This window comes from Amblyomma americanum, chromosome 3 (assembly GCF_052857255.1).
Source record: "Amblyomma americanum isolate KBUSLIRL-KWMA chromosome 3, ASM5285725v1, whole genome shotgun sequence".
NCBI classification, from domain to species: domain Eukaryota; kingdom Metazoa; phylum Arthropoda; class Arachnida; order Ixodida; family Ixodidae; genus Amblyomma; species Amblyomma americanum.
This window is the reverse complement of record NC_135499.1, coordinates 130,112,011-130,126,714: the sequence shown is the minus strand read 5'-3', so window position 1 is coordinate 130,126,714 and position 14,704 is coordinate 130,112,011. Positions and strand designations below refer to the sequence as shown.

General features: G+C 46.6%; 1 protein-coding gene across 1 annotated transcript in view; it reads right to left on the bottom strand.

The window, feature by feature from the left end:
- Positions 1 to 2,748: 2,748 nt before the first annotated feature.
- Positions 2,749 to 14,704, bottom strand: part of LOC144124121 (lysosomal cholesterol signaling protein-like) — a 96,600-nt gene continuing 84,644 nt past the window's right edge. The window contains exons 17-18 of the mRNA XM_077656783.1: positions 14,505 to 14,648; positions 2,749 to 3,001 (exon numbers count right to left, since the gene is read on the bottom strand). Coding sequence (XP_077512909.1) covers positions 2,806 to 3,001; positions 14,505 to 14,648 — 340 coding nt within the window. The 3' untranslated portion in view covers positions 2,749 to 2,805. The remainder of the gene's footprint in view (positions 3,002 to 14,504; positions 14,649 to 14,704) is intronic.

The following is a 14,704-nucleotide window of genomic DNA, read 5'->3' as shown; positions in this document are numbered from 1 at the left end:
TTTAGCAAATTTCTGCCGCTGCATTCTCAAAGCAGCAACCAATTCCTTAATGCGACATTTAGCGCAGTATCAGAAAATTCGCAAGCGAGGGACTGACATTTCCAACATTCTCGGCCAAAAATTTTGAATATTGAAAAATTTTAAGATACGTTGATGGAAATATTGAAGATAATCGTCAATTCTGATGTATAGCATAATCTTTTAACGTGTTTCCAGCAATCACATCGAGCAGTTAAGATTGCTATAGAAAATCAATGAGGAACGCTTTTGACGATAGCAAAAACGCTAATAGAAAAAAAAATCAAAACTGCTGTCGGGTTATTTGTGCATATATTGATTGTTATACTGAAATCTTACATTATTTTGGAAAATTGCGTACATAAACTGCTTCCCATTCGAAAATACGTTTGTCCAGAATCAGTGGGTATAAACACACTGCTGGGTTCCAAGTCACGTTGGAACAAGTAATAACGAGAGAGCAGACAGATGTGAAGAACGGATCGTGACTCTGGAAGAAAGAATGCAACTGTACCCAATCAAGACTTCCTCAAGTGTAAACGGTAGGGACATAGAGGGGTGCATACCAAGCGCCATAGCGTGGCAAGCTGCTACTGCGACGCCTTTCGGCGATTTCTGCAAGCAGGAGTGACACGGATCTAAGCAAGTGAACTTACATGCCTGTAGATAACAGCGGTCACCACCACGACAGTATTTATTGCAGGCGCTGCCAAAATGCGGCGCGGCAAAGATGGTTAACCAAGAAAGCAGCCAAGAGGATAACCAAAAGAAGCTGGCTCGAGTGGTGCACACGCTACGTTTTTCTCCGGTTCGTAAAACTGGCATGCTAAGTGGGACAGAGAAATAGACAAGCCCTTTACTTGGCAGAGCCGCTCCCTGGTAAGTGGAATCGAGTAGACACCAGGGGCGGCTCTTTGAACTTATTTTACAACGCTATCTTAAATCATTGGGTATGCATGTCTTAGAGAAAACTTCATAGTCAGGAAAAAAGAAGAGCTCACAGGTAGTCGTTGTTGAGAACAAATCACATTAGAACATATTTTATTATCATGCAAAATACTCGACAATGCAAGAAAAAACATTTTTTATCAAGATAACGCATCTTTTCTCTTTAGCTTCTCTCTTGGTCAAGACGCACTCCAAAACTCTCCGCTCGTTTCTATATTTTGTTAGGAGCAGACATATTGACCAAATTAAAACATTCATAAAAGCTTCAGCATTATTTATCAACCTCAAAGGGGCTGATAAAAGCGAAATAAAAATGAGAAATGAAGGAGGTACAAAGGACGTCAGTTTGGTACCTGCGTCCTGCGAGTCACGACATGTAACGCAAGTACAACGCGCTTGGAAACCAGAACAATGCCCGGCAAAGCTTCATACCTGACGATCAAAAAAGAAGAGAGCATAGCAAATATCGCGAAATAAAAATGCTGAAAGGTAGCTCGACTTGTTTTGGGCTTGCTGTCTCAGCTTTGTGGCAATGGGCTTGGACCATTCCATCAGCCGCATTCACAAGCTCCTCCAGTGCTGCTCGTTACCTCCGCAACTACTTGAATGCGTTGCCAGACAGAGTCCATCAATAGGACTCTGGCGTTGTTTTTCCGATGTTCCGGTTGCATAAATTGTCGGCTCATCACAGAATCTTCCTTGCATAGGCTCGGAATTTGCTTCTCGTCAGCTGAAAAAAAAAAGGCTTATTGTTGGTTGGCCATTTGGTTGCCTCTGTACAGGTTGCCTAACGTGAGACTTGACTGGGACCTGTCGTCAGTGAATTAAACCCTAACAGGGCGGCGCAGACGGCAATGCAAAGCAAAAACTTCAAACGACATTGGTTACTTTCGCATGTACCGTGGTGAGCAGCCCTGTCTAGAGAGCGCCGACTGTGCTCTGCGGAACAAGTCAGCGCCATCTAACGTTAGGCTCTGGGTTTGAGTTATGCGTCCCGTGCGCATGCGCGGCAAAAACAGAGGGATGTTTGCTCATCGCTTCCTTGTCCAGTCCCCACCTTGCGAGCTTGTTTCGTGCCACCAGGGACGCGCTTCCTGCGGTTGTGACGCTGTGACGGTGGTCAGGGCGTCGCCATGACGTCATGTTCCACGAGTGTAACAAGACGGCCAGGAAAGCAAGCGCCAGTGATAGCGGATGATCGCGTGTTTCTGCAGCCAGGCTCCTAGATATATACGGAGCGCTAGCACAGGAAATGAGGCCGAGAACCCACGAGCAGGCACCGCTTTATTTTGGCCGCGCATGCGCACGGGACACATAACTCAAACCCAGAGCCTAGCATTAGATGGCGCTGACTTACTCCGCAAAGCACCGTCGGGGCGCTCTAGACAAGGCTGCTCACCACTGTACGACGTCTGACACGTGCTTTTCAATTCGGACAAGTCATTATTTTCGCAAGTAATTTTAATTAATCATCGACCTCATCGTTTCACGGCCCAGCAAAAACGTGGGCTTCAGAGGAAGCAACTACGTGAGCAGCTTATTCTCACACCCATGTCTGTGTTGCGCTCTAAACAAAAAACGTAAGGCCAAACCGGCCAGCTATACCTGCTCCCGTCATCGCCATGTTTCAGCGTTTATGAACCCGTTCGCCTTTTTATCTCCGCTATATAACGGACCAGTTACAATCCCAGTATCGGAAACCAGCCGATGACTCTTGATATATCCCGAGCGACTCGCATTTCCTTCGATCTGAAAAAAAAAACGTGTTTTCCGGTCCTGGATCCTCGCGAATTCGGCGTCGTCGCAGCTGGCCACAGGGTGAGCCCGTCTAGTCGTGGACTAGCAGAGGAACACGTAGTCGTACGGTCCATCGTAGAAGTGCATGGACCGATCCGAGTGGGCGACAAGGCCACCGTCGATTAAGCGTCGACCGTACACCACGCCCGCCTCGCGGCTGCTGACAAGGCCTGCGTCCAGAAGCCAGTCGACCAGGCGGTGTCCGTGGAAAGGGGACCTCGCCAGCGAAGCAGGAAACCTGCGAATACCACCGCGCACTCACACTCTAGTGGAAGTAAGGAAAGAAAGCGCAGCAGAAACCGCCATTAATACAGATATCAACTGTAGGGCTTGCAACATCCCCCCATGCACGCACGCACGTACATACACACGCGCGCACAGACGCACACATATATTCTGGCAGCAAAACCCCAGAATTCGAGGACCCAATTTTGCGTCTTTACTGCACACATTATCCGGATAAGAATTCAAATGCAAACTCACCCGTTTATCAATAAAGAGCAACCGTGTTTGGAAAGCGTACACTGCATTGATGACAACCTATGCTAGGAGGATGGGTAATCCGTGTTATCTAACTGAGCTTGGAAGAAGAGGAAGAATAAGAAAGAGCAAGAATAACGGAAGAAGAAAATAGCTTTCGATAGAGCACGCGCGGGACTGTAGGATGCGTCAGCGGGAATGTGTTTCTGCAGCAATTTTATGCGCAGCCTTTCGTGCCTACCCGCCGCGGTGGCTCAGTGGTCAGGGCGCTCGACTACTGATCCGGAGTTCCCGGGTTCGAACCCGACCGCGGCGGCTGCGTTTTTATGGAGGAGAAATGCTAAGGCGCCCGTGTGCTGTGCGATGTCAGTGCATGTTAAAGATCCCCAGGTGGTCGAAATTATTCCGGAGCCCTCCACTACGGCACCTCCTTATTCCTTTCTTCTTTCACTCCCTCCATAAGATTCGAAACCTGAACTTAGCCTGCGTGATCGCCCAGGCAGCTGGAGTCGACCTGATGGAAGCGGCGAAGGACACGGTTATCCCGAACTTAAAGCAGCAGTCCATCTTGATCGCTACCACGAATGAAGATAGGGCACGTAAATACTTGAGGATCAAGGGCCTGGCCACGAGCATGGACTCCGTCGTAGACGTCACGGCCTACGAGGTCGCCCCCGAAAACTGCGGGAAAGGTGTTATCCATGGGATAGACACCGTACGCACCAGTGAACAGCTGAAAGAAATCATCAGAATGGATGAACGCAACCCGCCCATCCTGGGGGTGAGAAGATTCGGCAAGGGACAGACCATCATGGTCCTTTTTTGAGGACTGGCGAGTTCCCATGTGGATTTTTATGTTGGGAATGAGTATGAGGTGCTACTTGTACCGAAAGAAATATGAGGTCTGTTGCGAGTGTGGCAAACTGGGACACAGGGCAGACGTATGCCCAAACCCAAATGAGAGGACGTGCCATGGATGCGGCCAAGAAAACCCAGAGAAAGAGCACGATTGTCATCCTGAGTGCCAACTTTGCGGAAAACCACATCTGTTGGGAGACATCAGGTGCAAGAACATCTATAGGATCCCTTACCTCACGAAGAAAAGGATATGGGAGAAAACAGAAATACAACAACAGCACCAAAAAGAAGAGGAAGCAACTGACAGCTTCGACAGGAGCCGCCCCAAGTCTAGAACAAAACCAGGCCACAGAGAGAGATCTAACTCGGAGTCAAGGTCGAGTTCGAGGCCAGGATCCAGGACCACATCGAGATCCCGGTCCAAATCTGCAACCAGGGACAATGCTGCGGCGGATGCAGAGGTGATTACCACAGGAAGTGGGCAGAGCCTGGCGGCGACACGGAAAGGTCCTGGGCTGCCGTCCAGGGACCCGACGAACCCCTGATGCCAGCAGATTGGAGCAGAAGCCAAACGGGTGAGCTTTGCTAGCAGCGCCTCCCAGGCTATAAATCAAGAGCTAGAGGAGCTAAAGAAAGCAAATGCAACACAGAGGGAGCTCATAACATCCTTAACTCAGGAAATTAAGGTGCTTAAAGCTCAGATCTCAAACGGCCAGGCTCTCCAGGATGCCGCGGCGACAGCTAAAAGACCAGCAGTGGAGGAAAACACTACGACAGGCCTGGTACAAACAGAGTCAGCTGATTGCATGGAACAAGACGAGGCCAGACCCCCACCACCAAAAAGGAAAAGTGTAGGCTTGGACCCATTAGAAAAACAAGTCAGAGATCAGGCAAACAAAAATAAGGAATACGAGGGATATTTTAAGATTTTTCAGGAACAGATAAAAGACATAACCGAAAAAATGCAAGCATTCTCGGCTGCGCTCAACAGTATCGGGACAAGCCTCGGGGCCAAAATTGTCCGAATAGAGGAATTTTTAAACGAACAAAATGGCAGGGAAACCTAATCACAGTAATCCCAAGGAAAGCCCGGAGCTTAAAGCTCTGTGGCAGTGGAACTGCAGAGGCTTTGCCAGAAAACGAGCGCTACTGCAACAGTACATAACGATGTGCGGTGTCGAACCCATAGCCGTGGCCCTGCAGGAAACATCGAAAACAGGGGCGACAATAGCCGGCTATAAGTTTTACGGGAACGGGAAGACGGACTCCAGGGTGGCAACTTTGGTTAAAAAGAATCTGGCCGTCATAAAACATGACATACAGTCCGAAGGAGCAGACTCCGTCTTTGTTGAAATAATCACCGGAAGGAGGGAATCTAACAGCATTTTTCTTCTTAACGTTTACAGCAACCCAAGGCAGAAATTCAACTTAGAAGCCACCTTTAAGGAGGCAATCAAAGTCGCAGGCAGATGTCCCTTAGTTATTATGGGTGATTTCAACGTGGCCCACCCGGAGTGGGGCTACAAGCAGGCAAATTCCAAGGGTCGGCAATTGCTAGAATGCATTCAAGACCTAGGAATCACACTGCATAACGATCCCTGCACGCCAACGAGAGAAGGATCAGGAGGAAAGGTTGATACTTCTCCGGACCTCATCCTCAGCAGAAACATTACTAAGGCAACCTGGGCCACCACAGGGCAGAACCTAGGTAGCGACCACAACATCATATCCCTCACTTTAGGAAAGGGCATCGCGGTGAGAAAATATAAGAAGCCAACCATCACGGAGTAGGATAAATTTAGGGCCATAAGAGAAGCAGAACACATGGGCAGCATAACCGACATATGCGAGTGGACCACGCTGCTGAAAAAACACGTAGAGGACACTACAGTTGAGGTAGAGGACAAGGACGCCCTACAAAACGTGGACAGCAGGCTTCTCAGTCTTTTTCGGCAGAAAACGACCCTCGAGGAAAGGAAAAAGAAAAATAAGAACGACAGGCGGATAACGAGGGACCTAAGCAAACTCAACAGGGAAAAAGAAAAGCATGCCTTTCAGGTATGCGAGCAAAATTGGCTAAGCGCTTGCGACCAGATGGAAAAGGGAATGAGTCTGACAAAGACGTGGAATATAATCAGACACTTATTGGACCCAGATAAAACCAAATCAGAGGCAAGAGTTAGACAAACGAAAGTCAGGAACAGTTTCAACGGCACAGATGAACAACTATGCGAGCGTCTGGCAGAAGTATATATCAACCAGGAACCGGCTGGGCCTCTACCAGAATATGGTGGCGAGGACAACCCGGAGCTGGATGCATCAATCAGGGAAGCGGAGGTGCGTGCTGCGTTATGCAATCTAAAAACTAAGTCGGTACCCGGCTCAGATGGCATTGGCAACAAGGTACTTAAGAACCTTGATGATGTATCCGTCACCAACCTCACGGCCTACATTGGGAAAGTATGGGAAACCGGAAAGATTCCCAAAGCCTGGAAACAGGCAGAAGTAGTATTTATACCAAAACCGGGGAAACCCGAGGAACTCAATTGTTTGCGACCAATCTCACTTACATCCTGTGTAGGAAAGGTAATGGAGCATGTAGTGCTCAACAGACTTTCCAGGCATATGGAGGACAATAACAAATGGCCACACGAGATGGTTGGCTTCAGACCAGGGTTAAGCACTCAGGATATAATGCTAAGAATAGAGCAGGATATAATCAGGAACCGTTCACATGATTTGAAAGTTATATTAGGCCTAGACCTAACTAAGGCATTCGATAATGTTAGGCATGAAGCTATACTTGGAGGCATACAGGAAGCAAACCTGGGCCTAAGAACATACAACTACATAAAGGACTTTCTCGCAAACAGAGAAGCGATACTGAGGTTTCAGGATGCAAAGTCGGAACCAATTAAGATATGGGGGTCCGGCACGCCACAAGGGGCAGTACTATCCCCATTTCTTTTCAATATAGCAATGAGAGGACTCCCACCCCTGCTCAACAGAATTAGCAACCTCAAATTCAGCTTGTACGCCGATGATATAATTCTTTGGATCAGCGAACCTGGTACGTACGAAGCCAGAGATAAGCTACAACAGGCTGCGGACATCATTCTTAAATATGCCAAAGAGAGAGGGCTGGCCTGCTCTCCTCAAAAATCAGAGGTTCTAGTGTACGCCAAAGGAATGTACGGACCTAAGCCAGACATCAACATCATAGTTGAGGGCCGCAAGGTTCCCAGAGTTGAGGAAATCAGAATCCTTGGTTTCTTCATCAATTCCAAAGGCAAGAACGCTAGCACAATAAAGAAACTAGAACAGTATACAGATAAGATAGCAGGGTTAATTAGAAGAATAGCTACCAAAGGAAGGGGGTTGAAGGAGCGGAACCTGCTCAGGCTCACGCAGGCTTTCATCACAAGCAGGATCTGCTACGCCACCCCCTTCATGGAACTTAACAAAGGGGAGGTAGACAGACTGAATATAATCATTAGGAAAAGTGTAAAAAGAGCCCTAAGTTTACCTGTAAATACATCCACTGAAGAACTAGAAAAAATGGGGGTTCATAACACAAGGGCGGAGCTTAAGGAAGCAGTTAGAATTTCACAGCTTGAACGACTTAGCAAAACACGGACAGGCAGGAAAATTATGGAATGGGTGGGGGTATAGCCTGACAGCAAAATAGAAGGCAAGGTAGATATACCTCTCGACATCGGGTCCAAAATAAAAATTCCTCCCATATCGAAAAACATGCACCCTCAGTTCAACAAAGATAGACGAAAACATAGGGCCAAGGCTATGGCAAAAAAGTTCAGAGAGCTGCCTGTGAGGAGGTAGCATACGTAGACGCTGCTGGGGGTCTGGAGGGGGCTGCGGTTTCGGCCGTTGTAGACGGTCAGGGAAAACCCCTGATCACAGCCTTAGTCAGAACCCAGAACACGGAAACTGCTGAAGAAGTGGCGGTGGCGCTCGCCCTGGCAGGATCTAATGCAGGGTACATTCTTTGCGACAGTAAATCCACTGTCAGAAATTTTAGTAAGGGCTTGGTCTCTTGGGAAGCCAAACGCATTCTGGAAAGCATGCCAAAACATAGGTCTGCTGCACTATTCTGGATACCAGCACATGAAGAAATAGCTGGTAACGAGGCCACTCACCTGCTAGCCCGAGTAACCTACATCCGGGCAGCAGCGGAGCAACCGGTCTGCACAAATCTTAAGGATGCCCCAATCACGTACAAGGAAATTACGGATGGTTACAAATTAGGAAGAAGAATATACCCTCCTCCAGACGTATCCCTTACTCACAAAGAGGCGTATATCTGGAGAAGGATCCAAGCAGGGGTATACATATCGCCAGTCAAAATTGCTAAGAACCCAGGTGGCGAAAAATGTATCGACTGTGGGGAAAGGGGTACACTACACCACATTACTTGGGAATGTCTTAGCTCACCAGGGGCTAAGGAAGAAATAAATAGTCTTGAAGCCTGGGAGGCGCTGCTGCGGAGCGAGGACCCCAACGCGCAGCGCAAAGCCACCCGCGTGGCGGCTGAGGCCGTGAAGCATCAGCTACACCGTCCTCAGCCGACGGCCTCTTCTCCTAATCGGGCTTAGGCTTCGGCCGAGCCTGAGAGGGGGTAGGGAGACCACCATCTGCCGGAAATAAAGTTTTTCTGAACTGAACTGAGCCCCAACTCGCGCGGTCGCGCGCGGCCGCAGCCACCACCTGACTCCCGCTCCTCCCGCTAGGGGCGCTGCGCCGGCGCGTGACGTCACGGAGGAAAAGCTGGACCCCAACTAGCGCGGTCGCGCGCGGCCGCAGCCACCACCTGATTCCCGCACCTCCCGCTAGGGGCACTGCGCTATGATTGACGTCACGGCATATGTATAAAAGAGCTGCGCTCCTTCGCCGGTACAGTCTTATACCTCTGTCACACGGGCATTTCGAGGGCCCTGGAACCGATAGTCTATCGACTCAAAGGCGATCGAGCGCTGCTACACGGGCAGTTTCAATGGCGATCGAGTCAATAGCCTATCGAGTCAACGGAGCAGCACGGAACTCCATCGATATATGCAACGCATTCTTGGCTTAACCAAGCTAAGCCTGGCCGTTTTTTCCCTTGCCTGCTGTTTTTTTGCAGTATAATTAATAATGGCACACCGGTGTATTTGGAACCAATAGACCCATATTACTTTCAAGACCACAGCTGATTCGTACTATGCCGTGGCCCACAGAGGTGAGGAAGGCGGAAAATGCAAAGCGTTTAGACAAGCGGCGCATTACTGAACTGGGGATCAAACTGTGAAACAAAGCAAGTACGGTAGTTTTATGAGGCAAGGCTCGTAAAAGGATAGATATGAAGTATGGGTACAACATGCTTCAAATACGTGTGGTTGAGTTTTGCTGTTGTACACATTCCATATCTTCAGCCGATGTATTTTTTCCAAGCTAACGTTCACTTCGAAAGAATCATTGAGAGCACATCGTGAAGCCAAAGCCGCTATCAGTCTCATAGAATCAACCACACCTCTACATTCGACGCCGCTTACTCTGGTATTGTGATACTTCACGAGAATGCTTTCGAAGCGCTGTAAAAAGAATAGTTGAGTTTATAACCATTCCACTTTCACTGGTCGGTGCTGTGCACGCTTCAGAGCTAAATTGGAATCGTAATTCAGAAGGGACCTCAAGTTAACAACTGCAGTTCTCAACGACTTCAATCAGAAAAAAAAGAAAAGAACGATTTTGCTTGCTGAACGACAACACGACGAGCTGTTTACTTTGCTCTTGACAATAACAGTATTAATAAGCGCACTCTCAACTCGGTTCATTTTGGAGCAGTCACCTCTGTCTTTACCAGCACAATGCACAACAATACACATACCTCGGTTCTCTGAGAATCGAAACTCACCGCACGTTCCATGGAACAACTATTTCAGAAAGCAGGAGATCGAAAATAGCGAAAACGATCTACAAGTCGAGCCCCAGAACAACAGACTGCAACAAAGCAAAGGCGTCAAACCAAAACAAATGTCATTGAAAGTCAGTAATCATAACCCAATGATTCACACACTGCTCTTTTTTCTCAACGAAAAAAAAATGCTCGTTATGCATTGTTTGCCATGTTTTGCGGAACCTCATTCAACTTCCGGTTAGCTATATTAACACATCATCCTCTCTTTTCAAATCGAAGAGCACGGCTGCAAAACTATAGACTTTCCGACAACGGTACAGCAATAAATATCAAATGAATAAACAAAGCAACAGACAGCAGAAGCTAAGTTCCTTTTTGTACGAACGTCACATAAGCTAAATGTAACTTAAATTAATGTCGATCGCCCAGGTGCATACGTCAGTAAATATATAACAGTGTCTTCAGTACGTCTATGTGATTCAAGGTGAGTTGTACTTCAAGGCCGTCTAAAAAACGCCTTATTTAAAAATGAAATCCTTCATTCTAACGATATAAATGCGGCCTTACAGAGTGAATAAACTAGCGTGATCTCTCATGCCAGCGTAGAGATCTTCATGCGCATTTAATGCAAGTTGTTCTTCCCTTTCCTCCTCCTATATCGGCAATCGCAAGCTGCTTCCTTTAATTCAAAAACTGCTAAAACAGAGGTGCCCTTTTATTCGCTTTGAAATAAGTACGCCTTACTCACATATGTCTATCTTCATTCTGGGCATCGATAATCGGCTGAAAGCTGCAGGGGCCACAGTATTTTCTAAATCTATTTAGCCAGTGTCTTTCAAGCACGTGCAACGCTTTTGATATTCGACGAATCGCACGCCCCTACCTTGCCGTTCATATTATCTGCGCACTAATTCATACGCTCTTGAGTGCGCTCGCCTTTCATCATGCAAGCGGCGCCAAGACAACAGCAGCAGCTCGTTGTCATTTGCGCCATCGAAAACTAACTGCAAGCTGCAAATTAGGGGGGGGGGGGGTAATAAGGGACGTCGTATTGGAATGCTTCGAAATAAATAAATCCGACCACCCCCCGCACCCCTCCGGCGTCAACATTCACTAACATCACACAGCCCACAGGCATTTTTTTCATTCCCTTCTATCAGTCAGTTAAAAATCTGAACAGCATAACCACTGCGCCATACCCAACAATTTTGTACAAAAGCATTTTGAACCAGAAAGAATATTTCAACGCAATTTTTTCGTATCTTGGAAGATGTCACTATAACAAGCAGTACATCTGTAGATCTCCCGTCGGCAGGCTTGCACTTCTTTGCTATTAACGTTTTTGCTATCGTCAAAAGCATTCCCCATTTGTTTTTTATGGAAGCCTTAACTCTTAGATGCTATAAATGGAAACACTTTCAAATAAGGGTTTTGCTGCATAGAAGAATGGACCATTACCTTCAATATTTCTGTAAAAGTATCTTACAATTCTTCAATTTTGAATTTTTTGTCTGGAATAGTTGTACATGGGGCCGACCCAACAATTCTCGACAAAAAATTTTTGAACGGGACAGAATTTACGAACGCAATTTTTTTGTGCCTTGTAAGATTTCATTATAACAAGCAATATGTCCGTTGATCTCCCGTCGGCAGGCTTGTACTTTTCTGCTATTAACGTTTTTGCTATCGTCAAAAGTTTTCCCATTGGTTTTCTATTACAGTCTTACATGTTCGATGCGAACGATGGAAAAATTTAAAAGATATTGCTACACAACGGAAGGATGGACCACTACTATCAATATTTTCATATGAGTACCTTACAGTTTTCCAATATTCAAAATTTTTGTCCATGAACTTTGGACATGCACTGCGGTGGGCACTAAAGCACAAACATGAACGGGCTTACTAGAGAACTTTAGGGTCACCAGAAAGAAGCTGCCACCAACGTCACCATCAACGTCCCTAACATCATCATTCTCGACGAGCTAAGTAATTCAAGGTTTATGTTTTAGCCGAACCTAAACCACCTTTTCGTGAGGAGCTGAAACCCGTGTGCTGTGCAATCAGGGTATCGAGCTGCAGGTAGCAATGCCTCTGGACAATTACGAATTGCACATGAGATCTAACAGGTTTTGGGCATCTGCGCCATATACGACATCATACAGGATTTCTCTGTCAGTGTAAAATCAGTTCATATTATCTGCATCTAATAGACATGACCATGTCCACACAAAAGTTACATAAATGAAAACACAACACTTGGCAAAAAGCACCACTTGGTTTTATATTACAGGATGACATGGCACAATGCCATAATTTTACTTTCAAAAAACGTTGCAATATGAACGCTCCAAGGTGGAAGAAGAGGAGCAGGTAAGGAAGAAAGGAAATGCGTGATAAAAGTCCACTCTGGTCGCCGGGATGGTGTCATCTGGCAGAATGCCTGCTGCGGCATTCATGTCATGAAATTAAGTCACCGACAGGTTTCGCCTCATCAGCTGCCTCGGCGCTGGTTAGGCTTTTTAAAACCCGGCGCCTGGGTCCAGTGTTGCCAAATCGTGGGAAATTTCCCATATAGTGGGAAAATCAAGCCACTGAAGGAAAAAGAGAATTTCGTTTAATAACCCATTGAAAACTTGGGAAATTTCGGTTTCGCTAAAGACAGGTGTTATAAAGGTGCTTTCTCGGGAAAATGTGCAGAAATGAAGACAAAATGCTGTTATCTTGGCGGCCTAACTAGTGTCGCGAGAAGAAATTTGGCTTGATGTTTCCCTTTATTTTGCTGCCTAGCCTTTGATACAGAGCCCTGGCCCATTCAGGTTCATTCAGGCTTCGAGTGCCGCGTCTTTGGATTTCTTCCAGCTATAGTGGCAATAACACTTCCATTAATTGCTTCCAACCACCCCCAGCTCTTTAGTCATGCAATACCTTATGTACGCATGTTATTGTAAAGGAATTCCAGAAAAGTTCTACGGTCTATACAGGAGAGGCTAGAAAGGAAATGGAAGTAGCCGAGCTGGTCCACGTCCCAACACAAAAACTAACAAAAACGAAGTGATGATTGAAGATGATGTGATCAAGAACGATCTAGCCCTGATCTTTATTATTAATTGGCTTTGTATTTATTTTATTCCATTGATTCTTATATTTATTACATTGACTGTGTTCACTCTAAAATTACTATATTTTGAAAAACATATTTGTGCAGAAAATAGGAAATTTTTTGCCGACAACTGAAAAAAACCAACTGGCCAATGCGGCAACACTGCCTGGGGTCCCCGGTACTAGATGTCGCTCCGCGGAATATCGTTTACAAAAGATGGCGCGACTGAGGGCCACAATATTCAACTAAACACTCCCGTTCATTTCATTTTATAGTGTACTTAATAATGCGAACCCGGGGACGGATTGTATTATAACATGCTTTTCGCTGCAAACGAAAAAGTTAGACATGAATGTGCCAGGTTTCGTCAAACGCAGCCGATGATGATTTCGGGCTTTCTTGTGGTCGCTGACTAGGCCACGCCAGCTTTTGTTCCCAAATATATGAACACTTCTGGCCGAGCTGGACCAACAGGAGGGGCACTTTTCTCAGTTACACAAACGTCGGCGTGGGGTTTACGATTCCTTCGTCGATGAGATGACTTTGCAGTAGTTCTTGTTCTAAAGGTACGTTGTGTTGGCCATGCAAGAAAACGTATACACAGGAAAAGCTATTCTCCTACTCTGCACAGGGGGAAGGAAAAAAACAAAGCATTTGAGGTTAGTGATCACGCAAAGAATACAGAACAGAGAACCTAACCTTACAAGTGCTATCTAGCTGCACACAGTTACAGCTCAAAAAGAGCACCATGTCCACTGCTATTCGCCCTACGACGGTCCTCTGCTGTTATTTCGCGGCGCCGTATAGTTCGGTAATGAATGTCTTATTTCAGACATTAGCATAAAATACAACATCCACCAGATATAACTCGCATGCGTATCTTTTGTGGTCTTGTAAGTTGGTAGGCTGATTGAAAAATGCCACATATTAAAGCGGAAATTTGGGCTTGTTGGAAATCACTCACAGTTTTCACAATCCTATTTGCTAGCCCTTGTTTCGACACAAGGATAGAGTAACACATACGCACAGAACAGAAGCTAGTCCTGTCCTTGTGCCGAAACAAGCGCTAGCAAATATGATTGCGAAGAATGCTTAAACGCTGTTTAACAAAGATGCTTTTGAACTTTTTTCTAACCCAAAGCAAGGCCAGTAAGTTAGATAGCTGCCAGGCGTTGATGTTCTTGTAATAATTTATAGCGATGGTGCACGGAGCTGATGCTAACCTCACACACGGGTCTCTGTTCCCCTTAATCACACACGCTTCCGGTTAGCCGCGTGTTCATCAACTAGTGCCTGAGCTCCAACACAGGGTAATAACGGAGCCGAGGTGGTTTCCACTCGTATTTCTTGTAACCCGAAGGACGGGATCCGAGAAAGAACTCTCACGCTTCGCTTTCATCCAGAAATTCTTCAAAAGCTCGGCGATGGTAGACGGAGAACTGGCGGCAGGCTAGTTGGTTGGCGTCCTGTAATCCTGCGGAGACGATCCGTTCCTTCTGGCGCCTCGGTTTGCCTCCAATTCGCAGCAACCTGAAACGTTGTTGCCCAGATTGTACAGTGTCGCATTGGAAACCCGGCAAATGCTG